Source organism: Brassica napus, chromosome A8 (genome assembly GCF_020379485.1).
Source record: "Brassica napus cultivar Da-Ae chromosome A8, Da-Ae, whole genome shotgun sequence".
In the NCBI taxonomy this organism is placed as follows: domain Eukaryota; kingdom Viridiplantae; phylum Streptophyta; class Magnoliopsida; order Brassicales; family Brassicaceae; genus Brassica; species Brassica napus.
In genome coordinates, this window is record NC_063441.1 from 23,124,791 (window position 1) to 23,139,534 (window position 14,744).

Sequence of the window (14,744 nt, forward strand, 5' to 3'; positions counted from 1 at the left end):
ATAGAGGAACAGAGACAACAAATTTTCAAAACCTCTCTGACCATCATCATATGTTAGTTCATGGCACAAATATGCAATAAAACAATATTGTCATAATTTTTGAAATTTTCTCAAAATCTGTGTGTTAACCCCTACAAAATATTCAGTTTTTGAGTAAATGGTAAATATAATGAAGTCTATAATCTTTAATGTTTTTTTTTTTAATTTCTAACCACATTCTATATTTTTGGTAATGTATTCTAAACTGTATTTCACGGTACATGGGCATCCTTATATTTTTTTGTCAACTAATTTAGTAAAATTTCATTGGTTCCATAAATAAGTACATAAACCACAGTAAAATTGCTATTCTAGAGAACCGGAGACAATAAATGTTCAAAACCTCTATGACCATCATCATATGTTAGTTCATGGCACAACTATGCAATAAAACAATATTGTCATAATTTTTGAAATTTTCTCAAAATCTGTGTGTTAACCCCTACAAAATATTCAGTTTTTGAGTAAATGGTAAATATAATGAAGCCTATAATCTTTAATGGTTTTTTTAATTTTTTTAACCACGATCTACATTTTTGGTAATGTATTATAAACTATATTTCACGGTACATGGGCTAAAGACAGGCCCACTCAATACCCATGACTTCAAATGGGTTGGTTTATTACCTTTTTCTTGTTGCCACAAAAAAAGACAAGAAAAAGTAATGGACACAATCTAATATAAAGAGCATTTCCAACAAGAGTTCTTAATCTGGATTTCTGAACAAAAAAACTAAACAAATAAATGAAAAAGAAATTAAAATTTTAAAACCCGTTCTGTAAACAGAGTTTTAAGAGACAGTAAGAACCCATGCATGTCAGTTTTGTATTGGTTGAATATGTAAAGGAAATTTTTTTCCGTGTATCTCTCTTCCTTCTCTTTCTCCCATTTGACAAAAAAAAAATCTCTCCTCTGTGGGCGATGATGAAAACCAAATCAATACAGTGGTTTCTTGTGAATTCGAATTCAGTGAACCTAATGACTGGTTCGAACTTCGACGTCAAGCAGAGGTTATAGTGAAATTGGATCAAGAGAGGTTGTGGTCTTGTGCCATGGATTTCGATCAAACATGATTCCTTTTTTTCACCTACCCTTAAACCGAACTCTTTTCATCTTATAGCTTTGGTATTATAGTTGGGTTGATGGTATAGTTTGAGTTTTGAGGTTGGGTTCTGGTCAAGCTTAATATCGAGTTCTTTGTCACGACTTGCTTCAGTTTGTGAGTAAATGGTAAATATAATGAAGCCTATAACTTTTAATATTTTTTTAAATATATAACAACATTCTACATTTTTGTTAATGTAATCTAAACAATATTTTATTGTGCATGGGTATTTTTCTATTTTTTATCAATTAATTTAGTAAAATTTCATATGCTCTCTAAATAAGTATACAAACCACAATAAAATTGTTATTCTAGATAAACAGAGACAAGAAATATTCAAAACCTCTCTGACATCATCATATGTTAGTTCATGATACAACTACGCAATAAAACAATATTATCATATTTTTTGAAAATTTCTCAAAATCTGTGTGTTAACAACCCCTACAAAATATTCAGTTTTTGAATAAAAGGTGAATATAATGAAGCCTATAATATTTAATGTTTTTTTTTTAATTTCTAACCACATTCTAAATTTTTTGTAATGTATTATAAATTATATTTCATGGTATATGGGTATCCTTCTATTTTTTGTTAATTAATTTAGTAAAATTTCATATGCTCCCTAACTAAGTACATAAACCACAACAAAATTGCTATTCTAGAGAAACGGAGACAACAAAGGTTCAAAACCTTTTTGACCATCATCATATGTTAGTTCATGGCACTACTATGCAATAAAACAATATTGCAATAATTTTTAAAATTTTCTTAAAATCTGTGTGTTAATACAAAATATTCAATTTTTGAGTAAATGGTAAATATAATGAAGTCTATAATTTTTAATGTTTTTTTAAAAATTTCTAACCACATTCTACATTTTTGGTAATGTATTCTAAACTGTATTTCACGGATCACGGTACATGGGCATCCTTATATTTTTTTGTCAACTAATTTAGTAAAATTTCATATGCTCAATAAATAAGTACATAAACCATAATAAAATTGCTATTATAGAGGAACGGAGACAACAAATGTTCAAAACCTCTCTGACCATCATCATATGTTAGTTCATGGCACAACTATGCAATAAAACAATATTGTCATAATTTTTAAAATTTTCTCAAAATCTGTGTGTTAACCCCTACAAAATATTCAGTTTTTGAATAAATGGTAAATATAATGAAGTCTATTATAGAGGAACGGAGACAACAGATGTTCAAAATCTCTCTGACCATCATCATATGTTAGTTCATGGCACAACTATGCAATAAAACAATATTGTCATAATTTTTGAAATTTTCTCAAAATCTGTGTGTTAACCCCTACAAAATATTCAGTTTTTGAGTAAATGGTAAATATAATGAAGTCTATAATCTTTAATGTTTTTTTTTTTAATTTCTAACCACATTCTATATTTTTGGTAATGTATTCTAAACTGTATTTCACGGTACATGGGCATCCTTATATTTTTTTGTCAACTAATTTAGTAAAATTTCATTGGTTCCATAAATAAGCCTATAATCTTTAATGGTTTTTTTTAATTTTTTTAACCACAATCTACATTTTTGGTAATGTATTATAAACTATATTTCACGGTACATGGGCATCCTTATATTTTTTTGTCAGCTAATTTAGTAAAATTTCATATGCTCCATAAATAAGTACATAAACCACAATAAAATTGCTATTATAGAGGAACAGAGACAACAAATTTTCAAAACCTCTCTGACCATCATCATATGTTAGTTCATGGCACAAATATGCAATAAAACAATATTGTCATAATTTTTGAAATTTTCTCAAAATCTGTGTGTTAACCCCTACAAAATATTCAGTTTTTGAGTAAATGGTAAATATAATGAAGTCTATAATCTTTAATGTTTTTTTTTTTAATTTCTAACCACATTCTATATTTTTGGTAATGTATTCTAAACTGTATTTCACGGTACATGGGCATCCTTATATTTTTTTGTCAACTAATTTAGTAAAATTTCATATGCTCCATAAATAAGTACATAAACCACAATAAAATTGCTATTATAGAGGAACAGAGACAACAAATTTTCAAAACCTCTCTGACCATCATCATATGTTAGTTCATGGCACAAATATGCAATAAAACAATATTGTCATAATTTTTGAAATTTTCTCAAAATCTGTGTGTTAACCCCTACAAAATATTCAGTTTTTGAGTAAATGGTAAATATAATGAAGTCTATAATCTTTAATGTTTTTTTTTTTAATTTCTAACCACATTCTATATTTTTGGTAATGTATTCTAAACTGTATTTCACGGTACATGGGCATCCTTATATTTTTTTGTCAACTAATTTAGTAAAATTTCATTGGTTCCATAAATAAGTACATAAACCACAGTAAAATTGCTATTCTAGAGAACCGGAGACAATAAATGTTCAAAACCTCTATGACCATCATCATATGTTAGTTCATGGCACAACTATGCAATAAAACAATATTTTCATAATTTTTGAAATTTTCTCAAAATTTGTGTGTTAACAACCCCTACAAAATCTTCAGTTTTTGAGTAAATGGTAAATATAATGAAGCCTATAATCTTTAATGGTTTTTTTAATTTTTTTAACCACGATCTACATTTTTGGTAATGTATTATAAACTATATTTCACGGTACATGGGCATCCTTATATTTTTTTGTCAGCTAATTTAGTAAAATTTCATATGCTCCATAAATAAGTACATAAACCACAATAAAATTGCTATTATAGAGGAACAGAGACAACAAATTTTCAAAACCTCTCTGACCATCATCATATGTTAGTTCATGGCACAAATATGCAATAAAACAATATTGTCATAATTTTTGAAATTTTCTCAAAATCTGTATGTTAACCCCTACAAAATATTCAATTTTTGAGTAAATGGTAAATATAATGAAGTCTATAATCTTTAATGTTTTTTAAAAGTTCAAACCACATTCTACATTTTTGTTAATGTATTCTAAATTATATTTCACGGTACATGGGCATCCTTCTATTTCTTTATCAATTAATTTAGTAAAATTTCATATGCTTTCTAAATAAGTGCACAAACCACAATAAAATTGATATTCTAGAGAAACGGAGACAACAAATTTTCAAAACCTCTCTGACCATCATCATATGTTAGTTCATAATACAACTATGCAATAAAACAATATTGTCATAATTTTTGAAATTTTCTCAAAATCTGTGTGTTAACCCCTACAAAATATTCACTTTTTGAGTTAATGGTAAATATAGCCTATAATCTTTAATGTTATTTTAAAATTTCTAACCACATTCTATATTTTTTGTTAATGTATTCTAAACTATATTTTACGGTACATGAGCATCATTCTATTTTTTTATCAATTAATTTAGTAAAATTTAATATGTTCTCTAAATAAGTACACAAAGCACAATAAAATTGCTATTTTAAAAGAAACAGACACAACAAAAGTTCAAAACCTCTCTGACCATTATCATATGTTAGTTCATGATACAACTATGCAATAAAACAGTATTGTCATTTTTTTTGAATTTTTCTCAAAATATGTGTGTTAACCCCTACAAAATATTCAGTTTTTGAGTAAATGGTATATATAATAAAGCCTATAATCTTAAATGTTATTTTAAAATTTCTAGCCATATTCTACTTTTTTTATTGTATTCTAAACTATATTTCACGGTACATGGACATCCTTCTATTTTTTTATCAATTAATTTAATAAAACTTCATATGCACCCTAAATAAGTACACAAACCACAATAAAATTGCTATTCTAGAGATTCAAAGACAACAAAGGTTCAAAACCTCTCAGACTATCATCATATGTTAGTTCATGATACAACTATGCAATAAAACAATATTGTCATATTTTTTGAAATTTTCTCAAAATCTGTGTGTTAACCTCTACAAAATATTCAGTTTTTGAGTAAATGATAAATATAATGAAGTCTATAATCTTTAATGTTATTTTGAAATTTTTAACTACATTCTAAATTTTTGTTAATGTATTTTAAACTATATTTCATGGTACATGGATATCGTTCTATTATTTTGTCAGTTAATTTAGTAAAATTTCATATTTTTTCTAAATGAGTTGACAAACCACAATAAAATTGATATTCTTGAAAAACGGAGATAACAAAAATTTCAAACCTCTATGAACATTATCATATATTAGCTCATGATATAACAATACATTAAAACCTTGAAATTAGTAAGGCCTAAGTTCTCAGAGAGTGACTCTTAATATGTACTTAAATATAAAATATTACTGATTAAATTTTAAAAGTATTTTAAATATTATCTAAATATAAATTTTAGGAGATAAAACAAAAATTTCCTCTTGGACCCATAACAATCTACTCTCTCTCCCGTTGGATAGAACCACAAAATCTTGGAACACGTCACATGGATTGGTTTGTCCACCTATATCCATTTATACATTATGATGTGGCAGTCTTGTCCTGGTGGTCCCACGTGGATATTGTAGGAAATTGCATTTAAATTTAATAACTTTTAAAATAATTTTTTTCATTTGTAGCAAATAAACTTAAATTCTGTGAAATACTATTTAATTTATTTTTAGTACGGTGTTAAGGCCTAAATAACTTTTTTTGGTTAACACCTGAGGGCTAGATAACTTGAAATGTTTTCCTGTCATTTTTGAAATGAAATACTATATAATATTCCCCATTTATAAAAACATTAAATGTTGAAAGTCGGCAAAATTTTTGAACCAATGTCCATTGCGTATGGGGGGACCCGTCTGGGGTAAAACGTGTTGGATGGATAACTCACGCGTGTTACACGTATGTATGTGTGACGACGTTCGCAGTTCGCCTAGAATTCTTCATTTTATACTAGTGGTTTGTCCGCGCTTCGCGCGGAAATTTTACCCATTTGTATAATTTTATTATGAATTGTTGTTGTTATATATTATTTTTTATTGAGAATTAGATTTTAGAGTTCTTAACTGTGTTTTGCCAAAGAGTTGAATCATATTGTTTAATAGCATGTGATTGAATTTTTCATATCATATCATGAAATGTAGTTTAGTTTAGTCAATGATTTATTTATATACTAATAAAAGTAGACGGATAATAATTTTTATTTATTGTTTATGTAAACGGTGTGGCTTCAAATGAAAACAAACATGTACGTGTAGGATAGATGGTGTGATGAGTTGATAGGTAATAAGATGCTTCAAATGAATTTGTTTTTTATTTGCTTAAAATATAGCACAGCTTCGTTACGGACTATTTCTGATATTTTGCTAGTTATCTTTTGGTCTACAGTAGTGTTTTTAAAAAGAAAAACAATAGGTGAGTAAGTGTAGGGTCGATGGTGTGGTGAGTTGAATTTTTTAGAAATGAGAACTCGCTTCTTGATTGCGTGAATGTTAATTAGCTTGTCGTAAGTGCTTGCTCATTTGGCGGGCTAACTTGGCCTTACTTTTGGGGATTGTTTCCATTGGCGTGCCGATGCTGGTAACTTTGATGTCATGTAACCATGGCCAGCTTCACACACCGGCTGTGTTGGTGTTACGTTTTTTACAAATCAATTTCATGAAAAACAAAAGTTCCAATGTTTAACACACTTTGTTCTTGTTTAGCTATGCAGGATGGAGACGTGTTGTTGTTAGACGATCCCCTCACTACTCTTATATTTCTCTAGCAATGGATTTGTATTTTATAAGCTACTCTGGTTTGTAAAATATTTTTGTTATGATTTGTGGGCATGTTTAGTCATTTTATTAATGGGTTGATGATGGCAGACGTATAATGATTTAAATGATGAGATACTTGTGAAAAACTAATGATTCTCTATGATACCTTGTCATTCAATATCACTTCAGTGTTAAATCTAACTGCTCTTATGAACTGTAAATATTGAGGCCACTTTACTCATGAAAAAGTACTAAAACTTGAGGCAGAAAACTGCACAACAATGAATGAATAACTCATTCGGCTAGCAATCATTAGCTGAGCATACTTGTACTTACTGAAACGTCAAACATAACCACCTGAAAGAAAATGTGTGAATGCTCTTCCTCCTGAGACTTCTCCATCGACATTAAAGGCATGCTTTGCACACCGTTCACTTACCTTCAAAAAGTGGAGTAAGAAAAGATAAACACAACGACACTCTGGAGATAAGGTTCTAGCAGTAAGCAACAGAAGAGAAGAGGTGTTGTTGGAGAGAGTGGAAAGTTAAAAAGCAGGCATCAACATGTACTGGATACCTACATACCAACAAAATGAAAGATCACAAGTCCATTCATATATAACAACCTCAAGCCCGGCCAAGAAAAGGTTCGCATGAAACATACCATGACAGTGACTAAACGCACCATCCGATACAACTGGTTAGTTCATGCGCTGTAAGTTTTGATAGCTCTATGGAAAAGTGGGACGCAGTCCCGTCGTGCTTAAGGCCTCGATTTAAAAAAAAAAAATCTGATTAAGATAAAACTTGGCAGAACTGGTACGATCACTGAAATGGCTAGACTGGTAAGTTTTTAGGAAGTGCGTAACAGATTCCATCATATTGATTGACAGTTGTGATGAACTCATTAATGAAAGGGTGGGAGCTTAAACCCAACAATCCAGATTTTGCAAGCAAATGGTAGATGATCTCTGGATCAGAGGGATCGAATTTCACACCTTGAGGCAAGCCTGGCCAGTCATCAACTTCCTGGAAAAAGTACAAAACTCGTTTTGACAAATACATTGTACACAAAAATGTAATATCAAGAGAATTGACATGAAAATAAAGTGAAAAAAGAGAAAACCGTACGTAACTGTTGTCAATGACGTGCTGACAGTTGGGACAAAGTCTTGTAGGATTGCCGTTCCACACCACTTGGTGCGGGTCATTCTGACTCGATGCACTCGTTATTTTGGTTGCAGTGCCGTTACTATCAACCAGCCATGATCGTCTGCAAGAAAAAGACAGTAATAGTCACAACTATGGGGGAAAATATGTTATCAAACCTCATGGTTATAATGAAAGAGCAGAAAATATCTTATCCAGGGAGTACCATTTCCAATATAGACATAAAAACAAAACTAAATGAGAAACATTAGTCTGCAGAATACTTATGTCTCTAGAACAAAGAGGTCATGGAGTCTGATCCATCACCCCACCGTAACAAACCATGAATAACTACTTGGAGAAAGTGCAAAGACAGATTTGAGATGAAAATATTTGAGCAGATTAAAGATGAAACCTTTTAGCTCTCTCAGGGTCAACAAACCAAAGCTCAGCGAGTTTGTCAGGAGCCATGGCTTTCTTAGCTTCTATTGATTACAAAGTCGAAGGGCCATTAACAAAGAGGTTGCGGCCGTGTCTAGGTCTTGAATTCTTAGACTCGGAAAACAGGTTCTCAGACTTAGTAGCAGATGGTCCAGACCAAGATTTTATCTGTAGTGACATAAGCAAAGAATAAAGAGCGTACTTGGATACGAATACTATAAAAACATTGGATCTTAATTTTACAGCTCTTGCTTCTGAATATGTGGGTCTCCAACGTAAATACACATAACTCTCTCTTAGTCTGTTTACATGTCCATGCCTTCAGACTCAAGTAGGGTTCAGGGAAAAATAGAGAATCTCTAACTGTTTCTGAAGTATTGTGAAACTCTACTGAAGCTCCACTTGCCATCTGTGCATTCCTATGAATTAGAATACAAAAAGTCTGGTTATAAAAGGAAATGATCATCCGAACAGTTGAACTGTAGATATTTTCTCCTAATCGCTGTGCTAGATATGAAAGGACAAGAGCTTAAGTTCCAAACCAAATCAGGATGCTGCAAAAGACTCGAGAGTTAACAAATTTTGTATGAAACTTAGAAGTGCTACAAAATAATAAAGCCTTACTATCAGAAACACTAACACACGGCAAGTAACATATGACAAAGACATTTAGAACCAGAGAAAGAAGCAAAGGTACATAGCATTTAACAGTCATAAAAATAGGAAAGAAAGAGCAAAATCTCACTTACCTCCATATGGGAGATGTAAAATGAGTATATAGAAAATGATGGAAGCCCATAATGAAGAGATTCTGGAGGACAGAGATCCTCCCACTACAGAAGTACACAGCCTGAGTAGTAATAAAATTTAATGGTTAGATATGGTAGTACTGCTAAAATCACCAGCAACTTAACAAATTTAATTATCATGGAGTGTTCTCCAACATCAAAAGCCATAAATCTTAAAGTAGTAATTGGAATAAGGAACCGGCAAACCTTTTTCATCAATGAAGTCGCCATGATCGAGGGGTTTCTGGGAGATAGAACATGAGCTCTGATTTGGAGAATTCGCCATGATCGAAGGATCTCTCAGGAGGTGTGTTTATATACTGAATGAAGACGTTGAAGGTTGAATTCAAGCGCCATTGAAGAGGAGTTAGTAGGTATTTGTCATTTCTTGGCATTACCCTCGACTGTGATTCTGTGAAGGAGAAGTATTGTTTAGGCGACGTTACATCATCTCCGGTGGTAGGTTTAGGAAGGTAAGCAACCTACAAATTTAAAAACGGACCCTAACTACATAGCCCAGTTTTGCAATATTTTATACAAATTTAAGCAAGTAATAGGCCTGATATGTGTACTTGTTATTCTCACAGCCCATTCAACATAACTCGAGAACAGCTTTTGATGAATAAAGAGAGACATCCAGGTGGCACAAAATGCCCTTCCCTCCATGCTGATGTGGCAGCAGGAGGTGAGAGAAAACCCTATTTTATAGTTATAGATATTTTCTTTTAAATTCTTTCTTTCTCCCAAAACATTAACAAAAACAAATATCGCAAAGAAAGAAGAGAAAGAGAAAAGTCTTGCGTGTTTTTCTATTTTAAAGAGAAACGAAAATATAGCATTGAAAGATCTCAACACAGAAGTTTCCTCTTCGGTTGATAAATTCGTCTTCTCTAAATCTTTTGTGGAATAGAATTTTGCATTCCCAAAGAAATTGTAAAGTTTGAAGTAATAAATTGAAGTGGGAATAAGAAGAATCCAAATTCAATAATAAAAGCTTGTTTTCTTTAATAAGGAAACAGAACAAAAGGATGGATAGTTTGTGTCTGAATCCCGGCTTACTTCCAGCGATCAAAGCGGTTGGAAGCGGCGTAAGCGGATGTGGAGGAGTTGTTGAAGTGAGAGCAACCGCATCGCAGCAAAAAAAGGAGACCTTTTGGGTTCTCTTTCAAACACCGGACATTCATTAGGGGGAAGCTTGTCTCTATTACTAAACCTCATGTTACTGGTTCGAGGTGAAGTACCTGCTTCTTCTTTACTCCCTGTTATTACATTTGGTGCGCCCTTTGTACTATGTGGAGGCGACCGTCTTCTTGAGAAACTAGGATTGCCTAAAAGCCACGTTCAAGCCATCGTAATGCACCGTGACATTGTCCCAAGAGCCTTTTCTTGTAACTACCCTTACCATGTAACAGAGCTTCTCAAAGCTGTGAACGGCAACTTCCGTAGCCATCCTTGTCTTAACAAGCAGAGTATGTTGTATTCTCCCATGGGGGAGCTTCTAATCCTTCAACCGGATGAGTCATTCTCTCCAGGACACGATCTTCTTCCTCCAGGAAATGGTTTATATCTTCTAACCACTGGTGGTTTTGAATCGCTGGATGAGGAGGAGGAGGAACAACGGTTGAGAGCTGCGCAAACGGTTTTCTTGAACACGCCACATCCTCTCGATATCCTTAGCGACAGATCAGCTTACGGGTCGAGCGGGACCATACAAAGGGATCATGACATGAACTCATACCTGAAAGCGGTTAGGAGTGTGATAAGAAAAGAAGTGAGTCAGATAAGGAAGTTGAAGAGGGAGCATCGTCGGAGTCTCTGGTGGCCTATTCTGGTGGCCAGAGAAAGCGGGAGGAGCTCGGGGACTGCCATCGGACAAATCAACGGTCAGGATTTCTCGGGGATGATGAAGACAGGAAGAAAGTCTTTGCAGAGGTTTAGCCGCCTTGTGGCGTCTCAACATATGCCTTTGATCCTTGTTCTCTTGTTTCCGGTTAAGTTGTTGTTCCTTGAAGCTTTCAACGTCCTTAGTTTCCGTTGAATTGTTTTTCTTTTGGCGGGTTAAGGTCGTTTGATGATGATACCGGTTAAGCCGAGTTCGGTAATGACCGGTTTAGATCATTCTTTATTCATTTCATATTTGTTTGTTTTGTTGCGTTTATGCAGTAAATGGAATATAAGGGTATCGAAAGGACGAGAGTCCTGACCAAAGTAGTAACTTTAATTCTAACCCATCTCTTTTTGTGTCCCACCAATGACCATCTACAGTTTCTTGTTTCTTTATGCTGTAAGCTCTGATGATCAAAGAATCACAATCCCAAATAATAAATGTTAAGATCTGATTCGTGTGTGTCTGTCCACCACCAAACATCACAACAAATCTAATCAAATCGCCACCACCATTGCTTTATAATGAAGCCAACATCATCAGAAAGTTTTCAAGAACCTAAATTGCAAAGTACTAGTGAGAAGAGAGAAGAATGGTGGGTGAGAAAGTGATTGTTGATGAAGTCGAGACAAGAGCAGACGCTTATAGAGTGGCGTACGTGATCCATTTCTTGTTGGGTGCTGGTAGTTTAATACCATGGAACGCTTTGATCACTGCCGTTGATTACTTTGGCTACTTGTATCCCGACAAGCATGTGGAGAAGACTTTCACCGTGGCTTACATGAGTTGCTCGGTCCTTGTTCTGGTTTTGATGATGACTTGGAACACAAGGTTGAGCCATAGACTGAGGTTGAACTTGGGTTTTTCCATGTTCATCATCTCCATGATGGTGTCGCCAATCATAGATTGGGTTTGGAAAGGTGAAAATAATGAGAATATCTCTTATCTCTTGATGGTTGGGTCAGTCGTGCTCTGTGGTTTAGCTGATGGATTGGTCGGAGGAAGTTTGATCGGTTCAGCCGGAAAGCTTCCTAGACAGTACATGCAAGCAATTTTTGCCGGGACTGCCTCTTCAGGTAAACCTCTTTTAATTCCATTTAAAAAATGGCATTTTACACATACTACGTACTTGATTCTGACCACCATATATATACTATTTTGAGGCTAGTTTTTTTATAAAAAATAATAGTTATATGTATAAGGCTATCGTTATATTGTTAGTAATTATTTTAGAAAATATTGGGTATATATAAATAATTAAACAAGTAGCCTCAAAATAACAAAATTAACTTTAATCTTATACTATTTTTCCCCGTTTTTGTTAGGTATTCTCGTTTCGGTCCTAAGGATTACGACTAAAGCTTCGCTGCCACAGACACCGCAGGGGATGCGAACCAGTGCTCATTGCTACTTCATAGTGAGCTCCACCATCCTACTATGCTGTCTCCTTTGCTGTAACGTGCTATACAAGTTACCAGTGATGCAACTACACCTTAGTCTTCATCAACCTTTGTATTCGAATCTAACAGTATGGATGGTTGGGAGGAAGATCAAGTGGCCAGCCTCGGGTATTCTGATAATCTATACTGTTACCTTATCTATATTTCCAGGATTTCTAGCAGAGAATCTGAAGTCCCAACTTCTCCAGAGTTGGTATCCTATTTTGCTCATCACAGTCTACAACATCTCTGATTTCGTTGGCAAGTCGCTCACCGCCCTCTACCTATGGCAGAATATAAAATCTGCTACTTGGGCTTGTATCATTAGGCTTCTCTTTTACCCTCTCTTCTCTGCGTGTTTACGTGGACCGCATTGGCTTAGAACAGAAGTGCCAGTGGTTGTTCTGACGTTCATGCTAGGCCTCACCAACGGATATCTCACTAGTGTCCTCATGATCATGGCTCCCAAAACGGTCCATGCATCAGAAGCAGAACTTGCGGCAGTCTTCATGGTTGTTTTTCTAGGAATAGGTCTTGTTTGTGGCTCAGTTCTTGGCTGGGTCTGGCTCATCTGAACTTATTCTCTGCATCCAACTGTTCATTATAAAACTATAAATGAATGGTGTTACAACTATATATACTATGATTTTCAAAAAAACATAATTGATTAATGCCCTTTTTCAAAAAAATAAAATAAATATATATATATATATTATAAACTCCTGTGCCAAGTATCATTACAAAATATAAAACACTAGTGTTTGCCCTGTGCTACGCACAGGAAAAAAAAATCTTACTAAAATAAACACATTTATTTTTTCTTACTAAAATAAACACAATGGCTTTAACATATAAGTTTAACATGTATTAAAATTAAATTTTTGGGTTAAAAGTGTACTAAACCACATAGATCATCTCTTAATATTTTTAGGTGTCAAGAGATGACAAAGAATGTTATATATATTTGCATAGTCATAAATTATGTATAATATACATCTAGAAAATAATAACAATTTACGGCAGTAATAAATTAAAATATCTTTGTTTACATATTACTTTAATCTCCTCTACACAAAACACTGCCGATATGCTATCATCAATCTTCACATTAATAAGGTAAGATGTTCTAGCCTTTTTTTTATTACCTTATATCCATGATAAACCAAAAAATATCACCCACAAAACTCAATAACATTGCAACTTTCCATGGTTAACTGAAAGAAAAGTGATAAAATATTTACTTTAGTATTTCCATGGTCTGATTTTTAAAATCTATTTATACAGCCTGGTTGTCCCTAACTTTTTTATGAATAATCCACTAAAACGAACTTCAAGCTGAGTCATACAAAAAGAATAAGAAGAATGACATTGAGAAGATAAATTTGAATTGGAATAAAAATATTCATAATGCTATCTATTTGTTGCTAACACAAAACCCAAAAAAAATTGAAGAGATGAAACGATTGAGAATAAAGAAGGGAGTGCAAATAGGAAAGAATTGAAAATTATATAGAAAATGTAACAGTTTGAAATCGTGCATAAAATTGGAGATTAGAGAAATTTTAGGGAATCAAGTTATTAAGTTCAAGAAATTAGAGATCGTGTGTTCATTTTCTTTAGAGACAGTTTGTTTATTTTTAAGACTGTTTTATTTTGCGATAGATTCAGATTTTTTTTATGTTGATAACTATCAAATTCTATGATTTTAATGTCGATGATTTACCCCTTCAGCCACCTCTGACGTTATAGTGATGATTCATCAAATCTTGAGTTGAGCGGAATTGCAAGTCTTTGTCATCTTCTTTCACATTTGTTCTCTCCATCTATAGCAAAAATGTAAAAGAATCTTTTAAAACATAATTGACAAAAACATAGAAAACTGATATCTATAAATTAATAAGCAATAGGTTACGTAGTAGTGATTATGGTTGCACAATGCACATGGGTAATAAATATAAACGTAAACGTTATATTATTGTTGCAGGACTATGAAACACTTACTTCTTCCTTTTGATAACGTGATGTACCTCTTTATTTTGATAATTCAACCTCAAATGAAATGTAAAGAAAAAAGTTTGAAGGATTTTGTTTGTTAGAGATACAACGTAGAAGAAAGTGGAGATGATTTGATACTTATACAGGAGATGAAGAAAACAGTTTCAGAGGAGGATGTGAGTTAACGTGGGTAACTTTTTTTGAGAAAAAATAGGAATATAGGTAGTT

At 33.0% G+C, this 14,744-nt stretch overlaps 2 protein-coding genes and 1 long non-coding RNA gene across 5 annotated transcripts; 2 read left to right on the forward strand and 1 right to left on the reverse strand.

Annotated features, from left to right (window-relative positions):
- Positions 1-6,496: 6,496 nt before the first annotated feature.
- On the reverse strand, positions 6,497-9,685 carry LOC111201280. 3 transcript variants are annotated; one of them, XR_007315573.1, is made up of 7 exons: positions 9,405-9,683; positions 9,159-9,259; positions 8,653-8,828; positions 8,384-8,577; positions 7,951-8,092; positions 7,484-7,848; positions 6,497-7,396 (listed from the first exon to the last, which is right to left on the reverse strand). It is a non-coding gene; the product is annotated as an uncharacterized LOC111201280 (long non-coding RNA). The 3 variants fall into 3 exon arrangements; XR_007315571.1 differs by having other exon boundaries at positions 8,384-8,828; positions 9,405-9,685; XR_007315572.1 differs by having other exon boundaries at positions 7,956-8,092; positions 8,384-8,828.
- A 626-nt stretch (positions 9,686-10,311) lies between these two features.
- Positions 10,312-11,428, forward strand: LOC125577222 (phospholipase A1 PLIP2, chloroplastic-like; the record flags this gene model as incomplete). The annotated part of the gene is made up of 1 exon (XM_048738384.1): positions 10,312-11,428. A coding segment is annotated over one exon (924 nt), but the record flags the coding sequence as incomplete, so codon positions are not given.
- A 179-nt stretch (positions 11,429-11,607) lies between these two features.
- LOC125577221 (equilibrative nucleotide transporter 8-like) lies at positions 11,608-13,192 on the forward strand. The gene is made up of 2 exons (XM_048738383.1): positions 11,608-12,158; positions 12,408-13,192. The coding sequence occupies exons 1-2, from the start codon at positions 11,675-11,677 to the stop codon at positions 13,094-13,096; spliced, it is 1,173 nt and encodes a 390-aa protein (XP_048594340.1). The 5' UTR covers positions 11,608-11,674; the 3' UTR covers positions 13,097-13,192.
- The last annotated feature ends 1,552 nt before the right edge of the window (positions 13,193-14,744 follow it).